At 41.6% G+C, this 23,069-nt stretch overlaps 4 protein-coding genes across 6 annotated transcripts; 3 read left to right on the forward strand and 1 right to left on the reverse strand.

Moving 5' to 3' along the window:
• The first annotated feature begins 155 nt into the window (after window positions 1–155).
• On the forward strand, window positions 156–4,946 carry LOC109467983. The gene is made up of 3 exons (XM_019766164.1): window positions 156–315; window positions 2,413–3,434; window positions 3,871–4,946. The coding sequence occupies exons 1-3, from the start codon at window positions 300–302 to the stop codon at window positions 4,042–4,044; spliced, it is 1,212 nt and encodes a 403-aa protein (XP_019621723.1). The 5' UTR covers window positions 156–299; the 3' UTR covers window positions 4,045–4,946.
• A 517-nt stretch (window positions 4,947–5,463) lies between these two features.
• LOC109467982 lies at window positions 5,464–8,274 on the forward strand. Its single transcript, XM_019766163.1, has 3 exons — window positions 5,464–5,799; window positions 6,013–7,034; window positions 7,468–8,274. The coding sequence occupies exons 1-3, from the start codon at window positions 5,784–5,786 to the stop codon at window positions 7,639–7,641; spliced, it is 1,212 nt and encodes a 403-aa protein (XP_019621722.1). The 5' UTR covers window positions 5,464–5,783; the 3' UTR covers window positions 7,642–8,274.
• Window positions 8,275–8,602: 328 nt separating this feature from the next.
• Window positions 8,603–14,553, forward strand: LOC109468018 (E3 ubiquitin-protein ligase RNF14-like). 2 transcript variants are annotated; one of them, XM_019766223.1, is made up of 8 exons: window positions 8,603–8,734; window positions 9,461–9,673; window positions 9,945–10,075; window positions 10,546–11,490; window positions 11,907–11,984; window positions 12,449–12,677; window positions 12,939–13,111; window positions 13,738–14,553. In XM_019766223.1, the coding sequence occupies exons 2-8, from the start codon at window positions 9,508–9,510 to the stop codon at window positions 13,954–13,956; spliced, it is 1,941 nt and encodes a 646-aa protein (XP_019621782.1). In that variant the 5' UTR covers window positions 8,603–8,734; window positions 9,461–9,507; the 3' UTR covers window positions 13,957–14,553. The 2 variants fall into 2 exon arrangements, with proteins under 2 accessions (XP_019621782.1, XP_019621783.1); XM_019766224.1 differs by lacking the exon at window positions 8,603–8,734 and having other exon boundaries at window positions 9,567–9,673; window positions 10,004–10,075.
• A 13-nt stretch (window positions 14,554–14,566) lies between these two features.
• On the reverse strand, window positions 14,567–22,632 carry LOC109468019 (synaptotagmin-9-like). 2 transcript variants are annotated; one of them, XM_019766225.1, is made up of 12 exons: window positions 22,439–22,632; window positions 21,974–22,065; window positions 20,999–21,157; window positions 20,367–20,606; window positions 19,385–19,528; window positions 18,827–19,014; window positions 18,344–18,502; window positions 17,848–17,979; window positions 17,281–17,481; window positions 16,731–16,848; window positions 16,165–16,373; window positions 14,567–15,260 (listed from the first exon to the last, which is right to left on the reverse strand). In XM_019766225.1, exons 2-12 carry the CDS (start codon window positions 21,996–21,998, stop codon window positions 15,159–15,161), a joined length of 1,677 nt encoding a protein of 558 aa, XP_019621784.1. In that variant the 5' UTR covers window positions 21,999–22,065; window positions 22,439–22,632; the 3' UTR covers window positions 14,567–15,158. The 2 variants fall into 2 exon arrangements, with proteins under 2 accessions (XP_019621784.1, XP_019621785.1); XM_019766226.1 differs by lacking the exon at window positions 22,439–22,632 and having other exon boundaries at window positions 21,974–22,176.
• Between the last annotated feature and the right edge of the window lie 437 nt (window positions 22,633–23,069).

Raw genomic sequence — 23,069 nt, forward strand, 5'->3', positions numbered from 1 at the left:
CATAACAAGCCACCAGGGGGGGGGCAAAATCTATAATCTTTTTGAGATCTTATCAAGGCCTACCGACCTACCAAATATCAAGACAATCCATCAGAGCATTCTCAAGTTATCTTGTTGACAAACCACAGAGACACACAAACGCCACTGAAAGCATAATCTTGCGAAGGTATTAAATTACCGGTTCTACATTTTTGTACCGGTTGTTCCGGTGGCTTGAGGTTAAATTGTTGCACAGAAGACGACATCCGCACACCCGTTGGCTGCCACAGTTCAACTTAAGTTGTGTTACAGGAGAAGTCATGAAACCACCACAAGGTAAGACAATTGTTAGAATTAGATTTCGTAGTAGGTAAAATAAGATATTTTAAAAATCGGAATTCGACATGTAACTGTTATAGGTAGAATGGATGGCAGACTTTCCAGGGTCGGTTCCAGGGTAAACATGCCCCCAAGCAAATTACACCACAGATGTATACAACCAGCAGCAGAAAACAGCAAATAGGACGAAAAAACAGACTGCTAAGGAGGCTCCAAAATAGTAGTGGAGTACAAGTCACCCACAAAGTTATAGAAATGAACCCTTATAATGAACATCGGTACGGATAAGGCTAAACTAACTGGACCTTGTTATACGAATATTGGTAAAGCCGGTGTATACAAGTCACGAAATTTCGAAGGAGAAAATGCACGCGATAGAAGAATTTGTTACATTTCACTACACAAATTTAAATATATTATTTTGGGGAGATAACCCCTCTCTGTGTACATGTAGGCAATTGTACATGTATCAAGAATATTTTGACCTTAGACCTAGTAGTGTACGTGATACGTCGAACTCAACATGTTGATTTATTGATGTACATGTATGTGGGTTAATTCGTATATATCCACTCTTTGTATGCATAGTTATAGGACATAGTAATGAAAGTCGCTGTGCCTTTGTTGTGTCAATAAAGAATGCTGTTTTTACCTCCGGGTAGGGATGTATCCCGTGCGCGGAGGTTTTGTGGGGGAAGATGAAAATTACGTTCGCAGCCGTTTCTCGCGTTTGGGTGGACGGATATGTCTGGGACTTGGTATACGTTTTGCTATTGGGCTGTAGATGGTGCACGTTGTTTTTGGTTTTTTAGTATGTGTGTTTTAGTGCGTGAAAATGATGCGTTGTGACAGCGTATGGACACCCCTTGTGTGTGAAAGTGGTTTTGTCTTTTGATTTTCGGCGTGTATAAAGTGTCGCAGGCGTCGTCCACATCTGGTGAGAGGGGGTGTCAGGTATCGAGGAAAAATATTATCGCAGTTGTATCTCGCGTTGGGGTAGACGGGACCCATGAAAATCCAGCTCGGTACGCTGACTTCCGGGTACCGCGGGTTATTTTTTAAAATATCTGGCTCGAACATCAAAAAGGGCGCATAGAAATTGTCCCGAAAATTCTTTTAGAGTCTAATCACCCTTTTTTTGATAGGATGTTGCTTAGTAGTCGTAGAAAAAACGTAGAAAGCAGCGAAAATGTGCCTCTTCGCTGATTAAGAAATTCTATCGCGCTGCCGGCTCGATATCCGCTTATCCAATCGGAACGCAGGTCATGTGAGGTGAACCAATGAGAGCGTGGATCGCGCGCTGCTATTTACATATCAAAATAGCGCACGCATGGTTTTGTACAGCGATGTGGAGAACACGTTTTTGCCAAGTTTTTTATCCCGGAATTTTCATAGATTTGACTGATTTTTTTGGCACGCCGTGATTACGCTACAAATGACACACTAGAGGAGACAACAGATGAGTGATCATTTTACAATCGACAAGAACTTTTGATGAATGAAACAGGAATGAAATCTTGCTGATTGCGATTTGTTTTCGAAAATATTATTTTGTCTCGTGTTTGTAACGTTCGCTCAAAAGGAGGTTCTAAGTTTTAACCGTAACATGAAAGATATGAACAAGCTTCTGTGCATGTTTTGATGTGTTTTTTTGTTTTGGACGTGATTTGAACTAGTGTGGGATAAGTGGGGAGGGATGGCAGCCGCGGGGGGGAGCGTAGCGGCTTGATAAATTTTCGAGAGCAAGTTCCGCGCACTGGAGTTGATTTCTCACGCGGCCGTTTGTGTAGGTGTTTGTTTACATTATCGCTGGTCGCTGAGGGTCGGGCAGCCAGATTCGCCACGGGATGCCCCCTGTCCTTTCTATTTTGGGGCTCCAGTCGGCTAGGGGGGATTAGTGATTTCACAGATCATTTAGCCAATTACAAACATTTCGAAACTTTTCGAAAAAATGGTCTTCGCGTGAACACACACACACCAGACACCATTCACTAATTTAAAGGACAGTCCCAACATGCACCCAACATTCTGCAACATACATTACAATACCCGGAGGTACAAAATCTACGATTTTCCTTGTTGTCTATGTTTCAGGAGACAGACTTCGAGCCGTCATGTACAATGGCCCAGTTACCTGGCCGTGTGTTCTCATCCAAGTCTTGGACGCCATTATCGTCCTGGGTGTCATCCCAGCTCCTCTTCTCGCCTTTTGGGCTGGTCTGTGGGCGGCCATGGACGTCTTAATCTTCCCAAAAGATAAAGAGCTCACTGCGTGGTCCTGTGTAGCCATCGGTGTTACCCTCCTTCTCCTCCTCAACTTCTTCCAGAAGGTTTTCTATGACGCCACGAGGAACATCAACCCGTTCTTGTACGGTTTTCTTTGGCGCCTCCACGCGTACGTGGGAACATTTGCGTCCGTCAGTATGTGGCGAGGGATGTGGGAAGGCCTCGAATTTTACACAGGGAAGTCCGCGCTAAGCCTAGTCATCGGCGCAATCATAGCTGCTGCAATTCTTATACCTCTCCGGGTATTCAACGGGATTGTGGGCTCTCCAGCATTAGTAGGCAAAGAGGTCGTTGCAGACCCCTTCAAAATCCACACCCGTTTCCAGACCATTCCTTCTCGCAGCTGCAAGTTCGTCCTAGACGTATTCCTGAACGTCTTCGTGATCAGCGTTTTGACCGTGGTTTATTTTCGAGCCGTGTACGATCTGATGGAGAAAGTCTTATACCCGGGCGACAAAGTCCGCAACCTGTGGGCTTGCATGATGCTAGGAAATGGTGTATTGGTGCTCTGTATAGTAGCTCAACGGTACGTGGTCATGGCCTACCGTGCGTTGGAGGACAGAGTGTGGCTAAGGATCGCACTAGATGACGCCTTCATTCTCGTCGTTTCGTTTGGAGTGGTGAATGTGTGGAGGGGCTGGTGGGAATTCTTCGACTTCTACCTGCTGGCCTCAGGTGATATACTCCTGAGGGGATCTCTCCTGCACCTGGCAGGTGTGTCGGTGTGCTTCCTGTTGTGCATGGCCAGGACGCTGAGTTTCCCGCTGTCGCCTGAGCGACTGGACGGAGAGCTGAACTGTAAGACAGACAACATCATGGGCATGTACCTGGTGAGTATATATTGAGTACTTTACATAACTTTTACGTAGATGTCACTGCGTTTAATTTCAAGGTCCCACTCCATATGGTGTAAAGGGCAGCACACGTCTCGGTTCTTTATAGACATTGGGACAAGACAAGAAAACACTACATACCGCGGGGGTTGAAAATAAGATCTTCAACCTCAGGCCTTAACCATACTGCAGTAGGAGTTAGTCAACTTGTTTGTGTGTGTTCAACAGTCGCATTCTTCCCAATACTGTTAAACTTACCAGAGGCAAAACAAGTGTGACAAACATTCAGTCATCATTCAATTTCCTGTATTGCAAATTGTAATGTAACCATACACGTTTTTCACCAAATAGCGTTAATTTTATATCCTGACACAATAGATTCCACAATAGATTCGCGCGGGCAAATTAACCAGTTTCGCTTTGTGTTCTTCAGGAGGACAAAGAGTGCTGCTGTTTTGAGCCTTTCCACGTCACAGAAGACAACACCTGTATGAGTCAGGAGGATGAGGACGCCAGGTTGGTAGTTACTGGGACTACTGAGGAGTCGGAGGAGGGTTCGCTCCACAACAAGGCTGGGACTGGATACGGCAGCACGCCGGGGCACTAGTTCACCCTCCACGGCACGTTTTCCATCAACTATAATAAATATACTTCATGTTCTGGGAATGGATTGTTGAATCAGATAAAAGTTCTCCAGATTATTACAGGATTGGGCAATAATCGGATTTCTATAATCATATCAATCAGCAAGTCGAAGTTTGAACACAAGGAGATGACTTTGCCCTTTGGCATAAATGTTTTAAAAAGATATTTCAAATTCAGCACTAGATAACAGTTGTGCAACTTTTGATATTGCCTCAAATTTCTAATTCTTACTAAAAATCATTTTGTGATCACTTAGTTAAGATATCAGTTGATAGAACAGGGTTGTCTTCCAAGAATTATTCAGATGAATTTTCATCACAAAGTCATCGAGTCAGATCAAAAATAGACTTATTAGTGCTTGAATGTACAGAAAATAAGAATGAATAATCAGGCATATCTTTAGTGAACACTGTAAGAATCAGAAGCATAAAGCAGATGGGATGGAGAGTTTAAAGAGCATCGTGTAAAGGGGATCTGTTTTTAAATTTCCTATACTTTATACTGATCATGAATAGTTGATCTTTTCTGGAACTGCTAGCAAGTGGCAGCTGCCAGCTGTATTCTGTGATCAGTCCAATCAGTGTCTTTCATATCATACTACAGTACTTACTTGTATATGTTAAGTTATGCAACTGAATAACTGAAATATGTATTGATACATACTTTATGAGGGACCAATAACCATTGGATTTTTGGATATATGCTCAATTTTTACTCTAGTTAATGCATTGAGTATACAGGTACTGGTGTTACCTTTACAAATGGTGAAATGGCAATGATTGCAGAACAAGACTTAAAACGTGGTTATGATTTTTCCATTAGTCTCAGATGAAAATGATTAAGTGTAATATATTTCTATATACATGACCAGTAATCTCACCTTTTTTACTTTCAATAACAAAATCTATTAACTTGTTATTTAGAGGATTCTTTTTTTTTTATTTCTTCCTACTCTTTGAATTCTGAAAGTCACTTGGGATTTGGAATCTCTTAGTCTTACAAACTTGTATTTTTCATGCATTTCTATCAAGTCAGGACATCACAATCGTCCTCAAAGCACCAATCTGAAAAAGACCACTGAGGTTAGATCCCGATTTGCATAATTGCCATCTAATTATGTCAAGCATAAGTTAAGCTACCGACATACCAAAAATAACGACAATACTTCCAACATTTTCAAACAAACGCCATTGCAGTTCCCAAACAAGCTGCTAGGGGCCCCAAGCAGAGCACAAGAGCTATCTACCATCCAAATATTATGACCCTAGCGTGTCCAGATCAGGAGATGTCAAAACCGGTAGTTCTGCTGCAGTACCATAACAAGCCACCAGGGGCCCCAAAAATCTAATCGTTTTTAAATTTCATCAAGGCCTACCGACCTACCAAATATCTGGTCTCCACCAAACTCCTTTTTCAGGCTGAATAAATCGTAGAAATCGGCATAAAAAGGGTATTTAACTGGCCAGATAATGTAGCCGGCAATCGAGGGTGCTGGCCGCTCCATCAGAGCATTCTCAAGTTATCCTGTTGACAAACACAGACACGCAAACACCACTGAAAACATAACTTTATCAGGCGAAGGTAATTACGTAAACCGGTTGTTCCGGTGGCTATAAAATTCTTGCACAGATCGAAGACAACATCAGCACACTCGTTGGCTGCCACAGTTCACTGCTACCAAGTTGTGTTACAGGAGAAGTCATGAAAACAACACAAGGTAAGACAAATGTTAGAATTATATTTCGAAGTAGGTAAAATAAGAGATTTTGAAAATCGGAATTTGACTTGTAACGTTATAGGTATTGAATGGATGCCAGACTTTCCAGACTATCGACTCTTTGTATGCATTAAGTTATAGGCATATATAGTTACGACAATCGCTGTACCTTTGTTGTGCCGATAAAGATTGTTGTTTTTGTCTATGTTTCAGGAGACAGACTTCGGGCCGTCATGTACACTGGCCCAGTGACCTGGCCGTGTGTTCTCATCCAACTCTTGGACGCCATTATCGTCCTGGGTGTCATCCCAGCTCCTCTTCTCGCCTTTTGGGCTGGTCTGTGGGCGGTCATGAACGTCTTAATTTTCCCAAAAGATAAAGAGCTCACTGCGTGGTCCTGTGTAGCCATCGGTGTCACCCTCCTTCTCCTCCTGAACCTCTTCCAGAAGGTTTTCTATGACGCCACGAGGAACATCAACCCGTTCTTGTACGGGTTTCTTTGGCGCCTCCACGCGTACGTGGGAACATTTGCGTCCGTCAGTATGTGGCGAGGGATGTGGCTAGGTCTCGAATTTTACACAGGGAAGTCCGTGCTAAGCCTGGTCATCGGCGCAATTATAGCTGCTGCAATTCTTATACCTCTCCGGGTGTTCAACAATATTGTGGCCGCTCCAGCATCGGTGCCCAGAGAAATCGTTGCAGACCCCTTCCAAATTCAAACCCGTTTCCAGACCGTTCCTTCTCGCAGCTGCAAGTTTGTCCTAGACGTATTCCTGAACGTCTTCGTGATCAGCGTTTTGACCGTGGTTTATTTTCGAGCCGTGTTCGAGCTGATGGGGAAAGTCTTATACCCCGGCGACAAAGTCCACAACCTGTGGGCTTGCATGATGCTAGGAAATGGTGTTTTGGTGCTCTGCATAGTAGCTCAACGGTACGTGGTCATGCTCTACCGGGCGTTGGAGGACAGAGTGTGGCTGAGGATCGCGCTAGATGACACCTTCATTCTCGTCGTTACGTTTGGAGTGGTGAATGTGTGGAGGGGCTGGTGGGGATTCTACGAGTACTACCTGCTGACCTCAGGTGATATACTCCTGAGGGGATCTCTCCTGCACCTGGCAGGTGTGTTAGTGAGCTACCTGTTGTGCATGGCCAGGACGCTGAGTTTTCCGCTGTCGCCTGAACGACTGGACGGTGCGCTGAACTGTAAGACAGACAACTTCATGGGCATGTACCTGGTGAGTACCGTAGATATCCCCGCGTTAAACTTCGTCAAGATCCCACGCCGTATTGTTTGATTTGAGGGCAGCGCATATCTGGGTTTCTTAGACACTGGGACACCTATAAGGCCTATAAAAGGAAACACTACATACATGTAACGTTGCCAAGCAGGTTGAAAATCAGATCTCCAACCTCAGGCCTTAACCATACTGCAGTACTAGTTAGTCAACTTGTTTGTGTTCAACAGTTGTACTCTTCCCAAATACTGTTAAACTTACCAGAGGCACAATCAACTGTGGCAAACATTCAGTCATCATTCAGTTTCCTGTATTGCAAATTGTAATTTAACCATACACCTTTTTATACGTATAACCAAAAAGTGTTAATTTTATATCCTGACACAATAGATTCGCGCGGGTGAATTAATCAGTTTCGCTTTGTGTTCTTCAGGAGAACAAAGAGTGCTGCTGCTTTGAGCCTTTCACGGTCACAAAAGACACCACCTGTAGGAGTCAGGAGGCTGAGGACGTCATGCTGGTGGTTACTGGGAATACTGAGGAGTCGGAGAAGGGTTCGCTCAAAAACAAGGCTGGGACTGGATATGGCAGTACACCCGGGCACTAGTTCACCCTCCACGCGTCTCATCTGTGCTCAGCTAGCTGAATTTTATGTGAACAATGACAGATTTCAGGGTAAAACACCATTAGGTGTACATTAGCATTGTTAGCCTTGGAAGGTACTAAATGCTTTTCAGGCCGCTCTCTGGAAAATTCTTACAGTTCAACTCAAGATATTATTAAGATATCAGGGTACTAGTATCATGAATCTGCGATGGACTTTGTGTTAATTATGTGGACCCTCCCATACTATAGTCTAGCTCAGGGCAACTTCCTTTAGATATTGTGAGTTAATAGCACATCAAAAGTCATAAAAGTACGTAACTGAGAATCCGTCATTACTCGCCATTCAAATTACAACAATCTGTTCGTGTCAGGTAAAACGTGAAGATGTTTACTTGAAGATGTGTTTATTTGCGTGAAATAATATAATAACGTGATAGGTGAATAACAAAGACAAAGCTGTAAGAAGTTTAAGGCAGTGGCAAACTCATACTAATCGATATCCAGTTCATAAACAAACTGTTGTTTTCCCATCGATAGTAAACGCTATTTGTACGACAGAAAACTTTTCGTTGTCCCATCATTTCACTTTCTAATTTTTCCATTAGCGTTGCCAGGATACCCTCATGCAGTTCGTTACTAGATCTTACTAGCGCCTGACATCGTGAGCTGTAGTCATCATTGTGCGAATTAAAAAAAAAGTTGGACAATAAAGTTCATCATTAAAATCAAAGTGGTCGGGAAGGTTGAAAAATGACTGAACACAATGAACATGGTATAACATTACCGAGCAATAAATTCGTTATTATTATTATTTTTTTCATATTTAACTCTTGAAGACCGTCAAGTTGGTGGTACAAGCAAGTGTTAATTCGAGCCAAGTTTCCTCTCCTTTGGCATCTTTTCCTTTCGACTTCTGTCATCCTTCTATTCAAGTACATGAAAGAAATAGTAATGATCGCAAACGTATTTTTCGGAAGCGGACGAAAGTTGATACGCACAAGACGTCATCTGTATGATGACGTCAGCCTTCCTAACATCGGTGCGAGACCTCCTCTAGTTGCTTGGTGACCTTTGACATCCAAGATGGCGGTTAGGTAAGTTTTTGGACGCGTTTTCGATGAAACCTTCCTTATTTTCAGTCTCAAATGATCGACATTCACTTAGTTAACAACGTAAATGTGTTCTTTACATTTTGGTACTTTGTATGTATATTTGTTGTCGTGGTTCGTGTAATAAGAGTTCGATTCCAGCCGGAATTCAATTCACAACTCGCTTACGCAACGCTTTGAAATGTTGCGATTTGGAAACTCTCAAGTCTATGAGTATGATAGTATGATACAAAATTACCATTGATTTTCATTTCCAATTGTTTAGTTAGATTAATCTATAGCTTGCAAGGCCCATCGTGACAGTGTTACGTTGTAACGAAAAGTAAAACAACGTCGTAACGTATACAAATTATGTATGTAACACCAAGCAGAAGTCTTTCCCTACCATCAGAATAGGGAAGGGATATGGATAGTATTTATAAAGGGCATGTAGATATCTAGCTAGCCAGCAAGACACGCACGTCATTTCTCAGTCTGTTACATTAGCCCTAACAACATGTTAGGGCTAATGCAAAGCATGATTTTTTAAAACCCGAACATGTTGTTAGGGCTAATGTAAAAGACTGCAAGCATGAGAAGCCCTGCATCAGTCGCCACGGCTATATATCAGGTAAGGCAATGATAGAAGTAATAAAAAGAACCTAATGCTATATTAATAGGAGATATGCAGCATTTTTTTTCAGAGCATGAACTATTCTTTATTTATAACAGATGACCCTTGACAGTTCTGCTGTGGCCTGACAGTTGTCCCAGTCATCATGTGTGACCAGGAGGCCCAGGAGAATGAGCTGCTGGCCCTGTCCAGTATCTATGATGACTCTGTCTTCATGGCAGCAGAAGATGGGACAGGGGGACAGTTCTGCTCCATCATTGATCTCCCTGAGAACTTTCAAGTCAAAGCACCGGCGCCCCCTGGAGAGTCAGGTGAGTACTGCAGTGTAGTGCTACATGGACCATTCTTTCCTTCGGGAGGGTTCAAAATTTAATGACAATCACCTAATGTATGACATCATGAACGTGTGACTTCAGAAATTGGTCAGAATTTCCAAGAAGTTTTCAATGCCCGCTGCCTCACATGTTGGAACACTATGTTTTTGAAATTCCATTAAATTTTGTTCAAACACCAGTTGAAGCCCCAATTGTTGCAATGCCATGATATCAATAAAGTCACTTCTGTCACCCTGCTGTTTTCCAGTGAACAAGGCAACTGTCATTCCAGTCAAGTATCTCCCTCCCATCATCCTTCACTTCCAGTATCCAGCTGATTACCCATCATGCAGTGCACCACAGTTCACCCTGTCCTGCAAGTGGCTTACCTTACAGCAGGTTAGTGTGTTTCATGTTCATGGAATAACTTCTTATCATCCGTTATATTGTGATAAGTTAAATGGGAAGTGTTACAAGGGTGTTTACAAATAATGCCAGTCGCTATGCTTTGTTTGTGGAACCTAATACATTTACCTACATGTAGATGATAATGACTACATGACCAATAGCATACACAAAGTCTTTATTGCTTTGATACCAAGAAATTTTGATTTGTCACTATCAAAACCAACAGTTGCCACTATTATAGTATATGAAATGAGAACAGAAGTACTAGACAAGACTCTTCATACCTGTTAATACTTTTCTTTGTAGAATTTCCAAACCTCCACAACAGGCCACATAGTTGTAAATGGTTCCTCAGAAAGTAGCAATTATCTCATACTTCAGAGGAGTCTGCAAAAAGCCTTTCCCACATGTGTTATCAGTGTAAGATTGTCCTTTATCTTGTGTATTCTATCTGTTTGCAGCTAACTTTGCTCTGTAAACATCTGGATGAACTGTGGACTGAGAACTCTGGGATGGAGATCTTGTTCACCTGGGCACAATACCTACAAGAGGAGGCACTGAGTACCCTGGGGATATCTGATGTCCTGGATGTCACCTGGATAGAGGAGAAAGTGAAGCTGAAGAACAATAGAAGACAAAGGATTGATGAGCAAAAGAATGTTGGCACGGAAAGTACAAAAGAGAGTGGGATCCTGGGAGCAAGTGGACAAGATGTCGACAAGGAAAAGCAGGAAAAAGATGGAGGTGAAGAAATCGTAAAGAAGCACGGCCATGGTGGAAGAGACCATTTTGGAAAGGGGGCAAGGGGTAGGGGTGGACATCAGTCAGAACAGTCAGCTCAAGAATGGAAAGGCTACCGCAGGTATGACAGAGATGGAGGTGAAAGAACTGACAAGTATGGCAATCGTAAGGGCAATAGCACAAGACAATGGAGGGATGGAGAAAGGAGAGGGAAGAATGTACAACAGGAAGGCAACTGGAGTAAGGCACAGAGGCAAGAAAGGGGTGGCTACAAGAACTCTGGGGAAAGAAAACAGCAAGAAGAAGAGACAGTAAGTTTTTTGAGGACTAGAGAAAATCAACAACTAATGGACAACAAACTTGGCAATGAGGGTGATAGTAATGTACCAGACTCACCAGGAACTTTGGAAGAGACATCTGAAGAAGAGAAGGAAAGAGAGACAACTAAAGAGGTTGGAGACCCAAGAGCGATCCAAGACCTTGCGTCCCCGTCCCTTCTGGTGCCAGTGATTGTTGAGTATGACCAGGAGAGGAGACAGCACATGTTCAACACCACCATGTACAACTGTAACGTGTGCTTTGGGGAGAAGCTTGGTGCAGACTGCATTGGTTTTAAGGGCTGTGACCATGTGTACTGTAAAGAGTGCATGAAAGGCTATTTCCAGGTAAGATAACGGGTTCAGAAAGCTAAATCATGTAGGGTAAAACTTGTACTAAAACTTTTAGTAAAAGTAGAAAGTAAAAGAAAGGGTAGAGAGCCACAGTGGCACTTAGAAATTGGAGGCCTTTCCTAGTGAATCCAGCCTTGCACCCAGCTTGCAGCTAGACCCGCCTTTTCAAGAAGGAACTGGCAAAATTACTGATTTTGATTGTTGTCATTTTCTTGCATGCAATGTCCTTTTGACCATTAGTGCTTGGTGATTCCTGTTTATAAGATTGCACTGCACCCAAAAAGCAATCCATACAGTTTTCACTTATTACTTTACTACTTTTAGTTTTCACTTACATATATATGTACTACTTTTGCTATGTAATTAAAAAATTAATGAAGCATTGTGTAATCAATATGTTTGAATCCCAGGTGCAGATATCAGAGGGGAATGTGCAATGTCTGCAGTGTCCAGAACCTAAGTGTGAATCACAGGCACTCCCTTCACAGGTCAGTACTCCAGGCCTCACTACACTAGCTAATACTGTAGAGTTAAAAACTTACATATCTTCTGCATTCTTTGTTGCTACTGTCTATTGCTCAAATTCTTTGTCTCGATCTTGGCTACCAGTTTTTGATTTGAAATGTTCAGGTCATTCAGGCAAAGGGTAAATGATACCGGTATATCAAGTTCATACCCTTCACAATTATCCCCTCTTAATCATTTATATACACAATAAAATCACGTTTACTCCAACTCGTAACAATGCTCTCAATGTTTACATACCATATCCTAGTACTGTACCGTACATTTACTTTTAGCATTACATGTAGACTTAACGTTACAGGACGGGTAGTTTTTGTAGTATGTGAGAATCACATAGTGCCTTCTACATTGGGCATATTACTAGTAGAAGTTCACTGTGAGCCAGACGTACATTAATTGTTGACTCCCTGATGTTATTCCCCTACAGGTACAGGAGCTTGTTGGAGGAGAGTTGTTTGCTCGTTACGACCGTCTCCTGCTGCAGTCCAGTCTGGAGGGGATGGCTGACGTGGTGTACTGCCCGCGTAAGTCGTGCCAGTGCCCCGTGATGCTGGAACCTGACAGTAAGATGGGAGGATGTACGGCCTGTCAGTACACCTTCTGTACACTCTGCAAGTTAGCATACCACGGTGTGTCTCCATGCAGAGTCAAACCAGGTAGGATTTAAATTTCTGTCTATCTAGTCCATGTTGCAGGGGAAAGCTAAGTGCAGGTAGACATCAGAAATATACTGGTACCTGCACAGCCCCAATTTTACCTGCACTAATTATAAAGAAGGTGAATATATACTCATACATCCAGTATTTCTAGCCCTGTTAGTCTGTGCTTGACACTGTACAATGTAATAATGTTTAGGAATGTAACAATGTTCTGCTTATGACTGTCACTTCCTCAACATTTCCTTGGATTACTGTCAGACGACCTACGGAAGCTTCGTGAGGAGTACCTGGCTGCCAGCGATGCAGGGAAGCAGTTTCTGGAGAAGCGTTACGGGAGGAAGGCCATCAAGCAGGCCCTGGAGGAGACCTTCAGTGAGGAGTGGCTGAAGAAGTACACCAAGGAGTGCCCTCAGTGTGGGACACACATACAGGTTGGTGTTATATACTAGTACTGGATTCATTCCACGAGCTGACTGACATCTCACACAGCAGTCGTCCCTCAGTAAGACATCTGGAGCTGCATAGTTCCTGTTTAGTACTTTTATTCAGCCTGTCACATGACCTGTTTCACCTGTGTGGCTTCTTCAAGTTTACAGAGGCTAGAATCCAGGTTGGTGTGGTTCACTTTCTGAATAGTATGCAAATTAGCCTATGGAGGTACCCGGTATATAGAACATTTCCCAAATATGAAAAATGGAATGTAAAGAGCTCAATTGAACTAAATAGAAGTCAGTACCTGCAATCCTTCATTGATATTGTCATATTTACTGTACTGTCATCTTTAATTTGTTGGAGGATTACATCTTTGTGGATTCTTCTGATGAATCTTCTATCAAGGTGCCTCCCTCTATGAAGGTGGCTTCTTCTATCATTCACTGATGAAAATCCTTAAAAGAAATTTTTCATGCAGTGTGGCTCCAATTTGCGTTGCCTGAGAAAAAAATATTGGACAAAGTTTAATAATATAATATAATATGCAAGTTGGTATGTGGCATGCTACAAGGATCATTGCTGAATCAAGATTGGAAACAGTTTGCTTCTGTCGTTGTTTGTACAGAAACTTGATGGCTGTAACAAGATGACCTGCATCAAGTGCCGTGCGTACTTCTGCTGGCTGTGTGGCATGATCCTGCACCACAGCAACCCTTACGGACACTTCAACAGGCCGGGGTCCAAGTGCTTCAACCTGCTGTTCCAGGGGATGGAGGGGGAGGCAGGGGAGGAGGGGGAGTTTGAGGAGGAGGGGGAGGACTGGGATTGGATCGTGTTTGCATGATGGACAGATGATTACTGTACATCATTTTATATTCGCGGTAGCAAAATTTCGCAGGCTGAGAAAAATGTTCGCAGAACTATTCGCGGTGGCCACAGATGCAGAATAAGCAAAATTGGCGAATTATGTGCAGAAGTGACTACGAAAACTGTGAATATAAAATTACTGCGAATATAGTTATTTACAGTATTTGCAGGACTGTTGTGATTGACGAATGTGATTTCTGATTCACAGAAAAGCTTACAATAGGAATGAGCTTTACAAGGTTGCAGAAAGTTATTGAGAGGAAATAGCAATCTTTGAAATCAATTTTTGTAGTATTGGGAAATAAATGTAGCTTTACTTCACATATAATTTTTCTCGAGGATAATATGTTTGACAGAATGTGATACTTACAATGAAAAGGTTTTGTAAAACCATAATAATCTGTAGTACAGAGCATATACATGTGATACTTTATAATGTGTACCTATTATACTATAATTGCAATTTTTTCTTGTTGACCTTTTGGAATATTTACAGATAGAATAAGCTAATGTTAAACATGTCATGTCTACACATTTGTTAACGTGAATATTTTAAACAGAATCTGAAGAAAATACATTTGTACCATTTACTTTATATATTAATAGGCACAATACTTTCAAGGAGTTTCATATCAATGTATCAGATATACCAAATAAGTGCACTAACTTACATGATGCTGCAAAAAGGAGAAGACAGTTATAATTTAAACAACTGTAATGTTAATGTTAAGTTATGTGCATGAACCTTCTCCCTGCTGCTTTAACTTGTAACCAATAGAACTTTGGTGCCAAAAAGCTACGTGAAATGAGAGATGAGGTTAATTGAAAGCTTCGGCAACTACAATGATGTTTTAGTAGACTTATGAATTATGTACATGGTAAATATTTCTTGAAATATATAAATAATTATATTGGCAAATCAAGGCATCAATCAAGTCTAAATAAACAAACAGTACTACAAAGGCAAAGTCTTGTATTTATTAATATGTATACTCATGTACATTAAAAAAACACTAGAGCTGATCTGGACTAGTGAAAGAAACTGCACACTCCATATAAATTACTGCATACTCCATGTAAATTATGATACCAATATGACACAAAAATATAATACTTTTATTTGTGCTATAAAACTGCCAGTCATGTGTGTGACTGTATGTAATAAGGTTCTATAATTAGTTAAGTCAGAGGATGCCACTGTTCCACGTACGTCCCTGCATTGCAGAAGACCTCAGACCAGTGCTGCAGCTCTGTTGTACCAAACTCCCATCCCAGGCTCACCTGTCAAAAGGGTTAAATGTTTACTTTGATTCAATGCATGATATAGAGAATTAAGAGTTTTGGAATCATTAGAATCTCGAACGTTATGCTGATCAACTGAATAACCAGAAAATAGAGTCTCAGAGGAAAGTGTTAAAGGAAGATATAGTTTGATTCTAGTCTTCCTCACAGCCTTATGCCTGTGTATAAAATTATTAATCAAATCACACTTCTAGCTACAGCACTTCCATGTGCATTCTTTGGAGAAGGGGGTCCCAAGTGAAACAGCCCCTGGCAGCAAGAGATTAATATGTAATGCAATTAACACTGCCTTGTGTTTCTATGTCTTTGTTCTTATGCTGCCTTTTAAAATTGATGGAGACAAGAAAATAAACTGGTGTGGTTGAAAAGAAAATGAAGTAGGTGTAGGTGTCACATGCAGTCAACCAAAAATGTTACCATTTCTTGTTCAGGGATTAATTGTAATTTAACCTTAGGCCACACCAATTTAATTTCTTGGTTAACGGATTCGCCGCTTCATTTTTTTCTGATTTGCAAATAAAAATAAAAATCCAGAATCAACTGCAAAATGCTCATATTTTACCCTGAACAGTTGAAAATAGACCTTTTCATCCTAGTTGTTACAATTATTCCATCTTTCAATGCAATGGTATCATTAAAAGTTCAAAATTCATTGTTTAAATTTTGAACCAGCCTGGTGTGTTGACTTCATGGCTCCTATCGTACCATTTTGGGCCATAATACGATGCCTAGGCCTGTTTTTATTTTTATTTTTTTTTCGCCCGCCCGCTCCATTATTTTTCTGGAAAAATCCGTTAACCAAGAAATTTAATTGGTGTGGCCTTAGTATATTGTATGTAACCTGAATGCTGCATGTGATTACTGTTAAATCCTTTCGTCTTACCTTCCCAACAGTGATATTTCTGTGCATAGTCTGTTTCTCCATGAGTTTGACTGTACAAGAGATGTTGGGCAGGTTGGACAACATTCTGGACAGGTCAAAGTAAAGATGCTCCTCCCATTGAGGGTCATCGGCAGTAGTGGTGCAGAGCTTTGTCTTCTTTTTGGCCTTTCTGTTGTCATCACAGTACAGCTCCACTTTAACGTAAGTGCCTTAAATATTGAGAAATGTGGTATTAGCATCATGTAACCATATGATCATGATATACATTTATAAGGATGGTAACCATTGGAGTGCACTGGGCTGTTTAAGCATTTGTGTTTCTACAGAGTGTCCCTGGTTTAACTTGTCACAGAAGATTTTAAACAAAAGCAATTGATCAAGATGGTTCAGGTACCAGACTATAGAATCAGCAGTGTGATAAGATTTCAAGTTGAAGGACATGAAAAGTATTGCAAAAACTTTCTACATATCTCAGTGATCTTAATCTTTTTCCACTTCCAAGGCATTTCAGTACACCATTTTCTATTTCATTCTCTATTACTCTATGTAATCTAGCTAAGACTTACTTCTTGGTCCCTTGAGGTTTGCAGGCCTGGTGAGGTCCTGCGCCCTGAGAATCTGGAACACCAGCCGCTTTGCTGTCCTCATGTAACACACTGAAAACAGCAGCTCTCCTATCTCACTCTAATGGGGGAAACAAAAACAAGTCTCAGAATGCTAGCAAAAGGCTGCAAATAAAGAGCAACAGTCTCTGAATACTTTAATTTTTGCTTGAAACTTTTTTATTCCTGTTCAACATCACTTATCACTATTCTTTGCAATTGCACATGCAGATGGCCCCATTATGTCATCTTTCAAAACAAAGTGTTAATAAACTGTACGTTGATTGGACAAGGTGTCAATTCTGTCTACATTCTTAGCATTCCAGTGAAAAGTGGGGACTACCCTTGACCTAATTACCTTTTACAAGTCAGAAGTCCAGAGATGTGCTGCCATCCAGACCAGTTACTACTGTAGTTTTCTAATTAGACAGTTAGGAAAGCAATTGCACTTCTATAATCGCAAAGAATTAATGCTCCCTTTCCTTTTAGAGAATGAAAATAGCTGACAGTGTACCTTTTCTTTCTTTGGAGGCCTGAGTTGAAGCCAGATGTTCTGTTCTTTACTGAGATCCAGCTTGCTGAGATCTATGTTCACCTGCCCCAGGAACTTTCTCCTCTGTTCATCCTCGTATGACAGAACCACCAGTTCTGCCTTTCTGTTACACATGCTCTCATACAGCATGTCAATCACAAATGTCTGGTTGAAGACAGGACTCTGAAAACATGCCATTGATGAAAAATAGAAGTTAGAAAGAAAACCGGCAGTCAAATTTATTTCAAATTCTCCACCATAAGAACTATCTTAATTTCAGCACCAGGGAGAGACATTGCATGGGGAATTTAGAGATGTTATGAGATTTCAGCCACACTAGCAGAAGTATTTTTTCTGTACTATCTGGCTCAAAATTGGAATGGAGAGCATTTCAAATCTAACTCTAACTAATTGGTGTTTTATATTGCAATATTCAAACAGATTCCTAATTACTAGGATTGATATCTTTAGTACGGAGCTACAAGACAGTTTTCCCTTAGGATATTTTCCTTGTTCTTCCATTGCTGCATACACAGTGAATCCCCCCACCTGTGTGCCCATGACATGTTGTGTAGTGAAGCCATCCCTGTGTCCAGGCATGATCCAGCCCCGGACATACGGGTTCACTGTACAGGTAGTGGTGTTGTCTTGGGTACCGTTTGGCACTGACAGATCTACTGCCTGTAAAAAGAAATTTAAGCATTTTATAAACTTGGCTACTATCCTCATTAGATGCTTCACTGAAACAACTCCAACATATTGACAAGTCTTCATGTGAGATGAAATATGGAAAATAACATTTAATATTGACTGAATCCTTATAATAATATTGCATATTCCTGCCCAGGAGGGCTAACTGTATATTGTGATCATATGTGGTCTAGAGGATTTAAAACATGGAGTATACTGAAATGCTAGATTCTAATGCTAAATCTACGTATTAAAACAACACTGTGTACAATCATTCAACTACTGTTAATTGCTGTTTCTTGAAATACATGGAGACATGCAGCATACTTTGTCTATGTGATGTTGTTTCCTATACCTGAGCCACAGTGATTGACAGCTGTGCATGCCCCGTGTCCCTGCGACACTGCAGGATGATGTTGAGCTGTCCCAGGTACGGAGCAGACCTGCCGTCTGGTGAGGTCACCTGCACCGCGGGCTGGCTCAACCTGGGCGAGGCTCCACTCAACTGTGGAGACTGTTAGACCAATTTGTTGGAGATGAGTGCTTGTGTGTGAGTATCATATCCAAAATGCCATTAGCCTTGGTACCATCCTGGTCCTATTTTCAGTACATTCAACAACTTTTGGGAGACGACTACAACCGTCAGTGAAGCAGATAGCCAACCTTGCTAGCGACAAAGGGAAGTGGAGGGCTCTTGCAGTCACCTGTGCTACAGCCGACCAATGATGATGATCCTGGTCTAAATTAATGTCTAGCATTTCCCAGTTTGATACTACAGCCTTTCCCTTATTCCTATTTCCCAGGTTTTGTACAGGAATACAACAATCCTTACTCTTACCCCAGGACTTCTTTCCTCCATAGAAAGTCTCCGTCTCACTGTGGATGCAGATGTGTCGGGGGTAGTGATGATGTGGCCATCCTCTCCCACCAGAAAGAACTTCTTGGGCGTAGCAGGTGTGGCAGAAGTGCTAGGCGGGGCGGACATTACCTCATCGTTGTCCGACCAGTTGTAGCTGATCTTGTGATCTGATAAGGAGAGTGTGACACATCTAAACATTAAGGAGAACACAACCCCAGACTGTAATGTGCTGTTAATAAAAGTTTTAGTAACTAAAACTGCATCTGTTTTTGTGTCACTTTCAGCTATACGTTTGTCCATGGTGGGTGTTGCTTGCTGCTTATTATCATTTATAACTATCTTGAGAAAGACAAATTAAGTAAAAAACCATCTGGTTGAATTCTCCCAATGGTACAAATGATGCTTATAGACCATCATGTTGACAGATTACACATCACAGTAACTGTTATACACTGTATGTTGTCTCAGAGACCTGCTGCTGATGCAGTTTTTATTTGTGCCAGTAGGTGGCATCCATAATCTCATAATCTCAGTTACCTTCCTCTTGTTCTCCTAGTACATCCAGGCTGGTCATAGACAAGGACCTGGGTTGTAGCTGTGGGCTGGGTGGAATGACAGGCATCATGGCCAGGGCCATGGGGGAGGCCAGTAGCTGGTGTATGCCAACATCCTGCTGGTGTACTGTAGTAGTAAAGATGAGATTCCATTTATAGATACTAGTACATGATGTAGTTGATGGTTTACAAAGTTAGGCCACACCAAGTAAATTTTATGGATGACGTCCTTTGGAGACCCTAAATCTAATGCGAGAGGGCGAAAAAATAACAAGAAGGGCCCTAAAAACAAGATGCCTAGATTAGAAATATACTAAGAGACAACAAATGTTAGGACACAAATTGAATGAGATGACACAGTGTAACAAACAAGAAGTCTTTTATTCATCATCAAAACAGCAATAATATATCAGGTGGAACAGCAGTTGTCGTCCTGTGCTTTGGGGAGACAGATGGAGCGGTCAGCAAGTTTCTTCAAATGTGGCAGCATGTACTGAACTGAATTCCTAATTGAAGTCATGATTTCCTTGCTTGATGCTTCATAAGCTTTGGTCCGTACAAACCTATTTGCAGCACTGTCGTGACTCTTTGGTCATAGTTACAGGCCAAAATCAATGCGCGCGCGGACGTCATCCATAAAATTTACTTGGTGTGGCCTTATCAAGAAAATCTTGGTGCAATCTACCCTAGCTCCAGGACACCAGGAATCAAACCGGCACCAAAACCAGGCAGCCAGCTTACGAATTGCTAACTGCTAGGCTGAAAGGTCTAGACACGTACAAGAGGTCTGGACCTTGTCAGACAAGTCAGTTGGTAACTTCAGAAGGGCAAAATAAGCTGGAAATCTTAACAGAATTTTATTAAAATTTTTACTGACCAAATTTTACTAAAATTTCATCTCACAATGCTCTGCTTAATTAGTTTACTGTAGTCCATCTCATGGCACTGAGTAGCACTGCTCCTACCTGCAGGTGGTTGTAGATATCCTCCCCTCAGTACATCCGGCATGATGGGTGGGTGGGGAGGGCTCCTGTCAGCCTGCTGGGGGATGGTGAACAGCGGCACCTTCCCTGCCGTTGCCATGGGAATGGCACTCTGTCTCCGTGGGACGGTATGGTCTGCGTAGGACGGAGGATGGATGGGGCCGTTCGCTGGTGAGCCGGCTTTGTCTTCAATAGGACTGTAGGAAGGATGCTTCGCTCGCCCTAAAGTGACGGGAAATTTATTTCAAGACATTGTATCCATGGTAGAGTCACTCAGGCACCTAAGTTTGTCTATGACTATATAGGAGTCCAATTTAAGCAGGTTAGCTTACAATAAACAGAATATAAAATGCTATAAGTGTTTACAACTACTGTTACAACACGTATCTGACAAATTCTATATACTATTGTCTTTCATAAAATTTATGTAAAAGTTACCAATAAAGTTAGTGACTGTATTCTATCTTCCTACACTTTTGAAGAGACCCCTAAAAATGTCTTACCACTGGCAGACATTATTGGCGCAGTGTTATAATAGGTAATACAATAATTTTATTTCTGCACCTTTGTTTTTGTATCACTATCATGACATGGTCAGAAGTATTTTGCCGTACCTGTCCATTTTGCGAGCCACTTCTTGAGCGAACCCTTGTGGCAGCAGTCCTCCGTACACCACAGAGCGCCGATCTTCCACAGCACGGCTATCGTGGCCAACGATGCAAACACAAGACAGGCGGTAGAAACGCCCACTACCAGCTCCACTGGTACTGCATCTGATCATGAATATCATTAAGTGTTGTTAGTAACAAATTACAAGTTTTGTAACAAATCACAACCCCACTTTCCATAGAAAATTAAATAATAAACCTTCAATGTCTCAACCGGTGAATGTGAAATAACTGTGGAAATGCACCTATTTTCACAGGGACTTAATTTGCTGAAAGGCGATTTCTGCTTTTGAAATGATTTTGTTCTAACGTTACAATACTAGTAGTCAATGCAAATGGATATTCATGCTGTCATGATTTTGTAGTAGAGAGTGCCACCGCAAAAACTGCGAAAAAAAAAACCCCACCACAAATGTTTCAAAGTTTACGGTTGCTGTAGTGTAATTCTCTGAGACAAGTCAGGCAGTACAGAATAGTCTCCAAGAACAATCTCGGGGCTAAAGAGAACAAATTGGCTGCCTGTAACCAGGCCACCTGTAACCATTGGCAAATGGTAATTTGGGTGGCCAATTTGATTGTCCCCTGCCCCCGCAGAAATACCCAACAAATTAAAAGTAACTGTAACCAGTATAACGGTTGTAAGGAGTCATGACACTTGTCAACCTGCCCATTGTGTGTGTAGCACACAAATGGGGCACACATAAGTGGTGTGTCTACATTTGTACCTCAGGCATGCCAAACAAAAACATTAATACCCATGCAAAAAGATCAGTTAAAATCAGCCCAAAGAACCTGCTAGTAGGTAAAAAATCAGCATGTCCCATTTGAGATATACATGTACATGTACATTGTATCTCGCAATATCCTTTAGTATAAGGGGTGGCCATATCTTCACCTAAAGAAAACATCCTGGAATCTTACCTGGTGAAGTTGTTGTTTCGTCCATCTTGTGACGGACTCAAAAACCACCCTACCTGCCGTTGGTAGAGTTTTCTGGACTGGACAATGTACACCTGTGGTCAACCAAAAGAAGAAGAGTTGGCTCCAGTAATCAGCACAGACAGGCCTGTGTTTTTCTGTGTGAAAGTTCCTTGTATGACGTAGATAAGGTATTCAAGTTCCTAACACCGTGCCTTGTGGCTTTCCAGGTCAAGCATGAAACAACATTCTCGCACGACTCGTCCCTTGGTTACTGCATGATTATTTGCCACTTATAGATGCTAACAACTGTTTGCTTATATTCTAAACGTGAGGAAAAACTCTTCTGCCTGTCAACTCTGGCATCACCTAGAGAACATGAGAACCTAGAGACATCACCTAGAGAATGCTAAGTTAAACTTTGGAACATGTTCAGGCATACGGGAAGTAGCTGTTGGCTTTGCTTACCTTGAAGTCACACCATGACAATAATGATGATCCATTCTGGTGCACCACATGGCTTTTGTGCACTATTATTAGCAGTTAAGTCCACATATTGAAAAAGTACAATAAAAAAGACCCAAACACCCTGTTGTGGTTGTTAGGAGAAATGTAATATCCTGTTTTTGAACCCAGTCGCTGGCTGACACCGGTCTGACTGAAAAGAGCAAATGAGGCATGACTGCACGCAGGTATGTTTAACTAGAATGCCCAGAGGAAGTTGTTGACGCAGGATGGGGTGTCTTTTCAAGACGGTCAGTGATGCAGATATAAGCGGTTCACTTCCTTCTGAGCCCATGTCACTCGCATACCTGCATTTTGAGTGTGGCCTCACTTGTCCAGCTAAAAAGCTTAAATTACTACCACAGACTATATGTGGGTGAATTAATTTTTGGGAAACAGATGGCATCCATACAATGACTTTCAAAGTCTGCGTGGCCTTACAACCATTTAAGGTTAATGGCAATGTTAATAAGTCATTTTACAAACAAAACCCTTGAGAAACTACATCATAAAATAATGTCACATTTCTTATACAATTGATATCAATAGAAGTGTAAGGCAGAAAAAAATACACAGGAAAACATGAAAACAGTTC

This window comes from Branchiostoma belcheri, unplaced genomic scaffold (genome assembly GCF_001625305.1).
Source record: "Branchiostoma belcheri isolate BF01 breed outbred unplaced genomic scaffold, Haploidv18h27 scaffold19, whole genome shotgun sequence".
Classification (NCBI taxonomy): domain Eukaryota; kingdom Metazoa; phylum Chordata; class Leptocardii; order Amphioxiformes; family Branchiostomatidae; genus Branchiostoma; species Branchiostoma belcheri.

Bases quoted from the DNA above. Each gene is read 5' to 3' on its own strand.
- LOC109467983 (XM_019766164.1), top strand. The intron at 3,435-3,870 runs GTGAGTATATAT...TGTGTTCTTCAG, and splicing joins ACATCATGGGCATGTACCTG to GAGGACAAAGAGTGCTGCTG.
- LOC109467982 (XM_019766163.1), top strand. The intron at 7,035-7,467 runs GTGAGTACCGTA...TGTGTTCTTCAG, and splicing joins ACTTCATGGGCATGTACCTG to GAGAACAAAGAGTGCTGCTG.
- LOC109468018 (XM_019766223.1), top strand. From the start codon at position 9,508: ATGTGTGACCAGGAGGCCCAGGAGAATGAGCTGCTGGCCCTGTCCAGT. The intron at 11,491-11,906 runs GTAAGATAACGG...TTTGAATCCCAG, and splicing joins GCATGAAAGGCTATTTCCAG to GTGCAGATATCAGAGGGGAA. The intron at 11,985-12,448 runs GTCAGTACTCCA...ATTCCCCTACAG, and splicing joins CACAGGCACTCCCTTCACAG to GTACAGGAGCTTGTTGGAGG.
- LOC109468019 (XM_019766225.1), bottom strand. From the start codon at position 21,998: ATGGACGAAACAACAACTTCACCAG. The intron at 17,980-18,343 runs GTATAGGAAACA...TTCTTTTTACAG, and splicing joins TGTCAATCACTGTGGCTCAG to GCAGTAGATCTGTCAGTGCC. The intron at 16,374-16,730 runs GTAAGTCTTAGC...TCAATATTTAAG, and splicing joins AAACCTCAAGGGACCAAGAA to GCACTTACGTTAAAGTGGAG.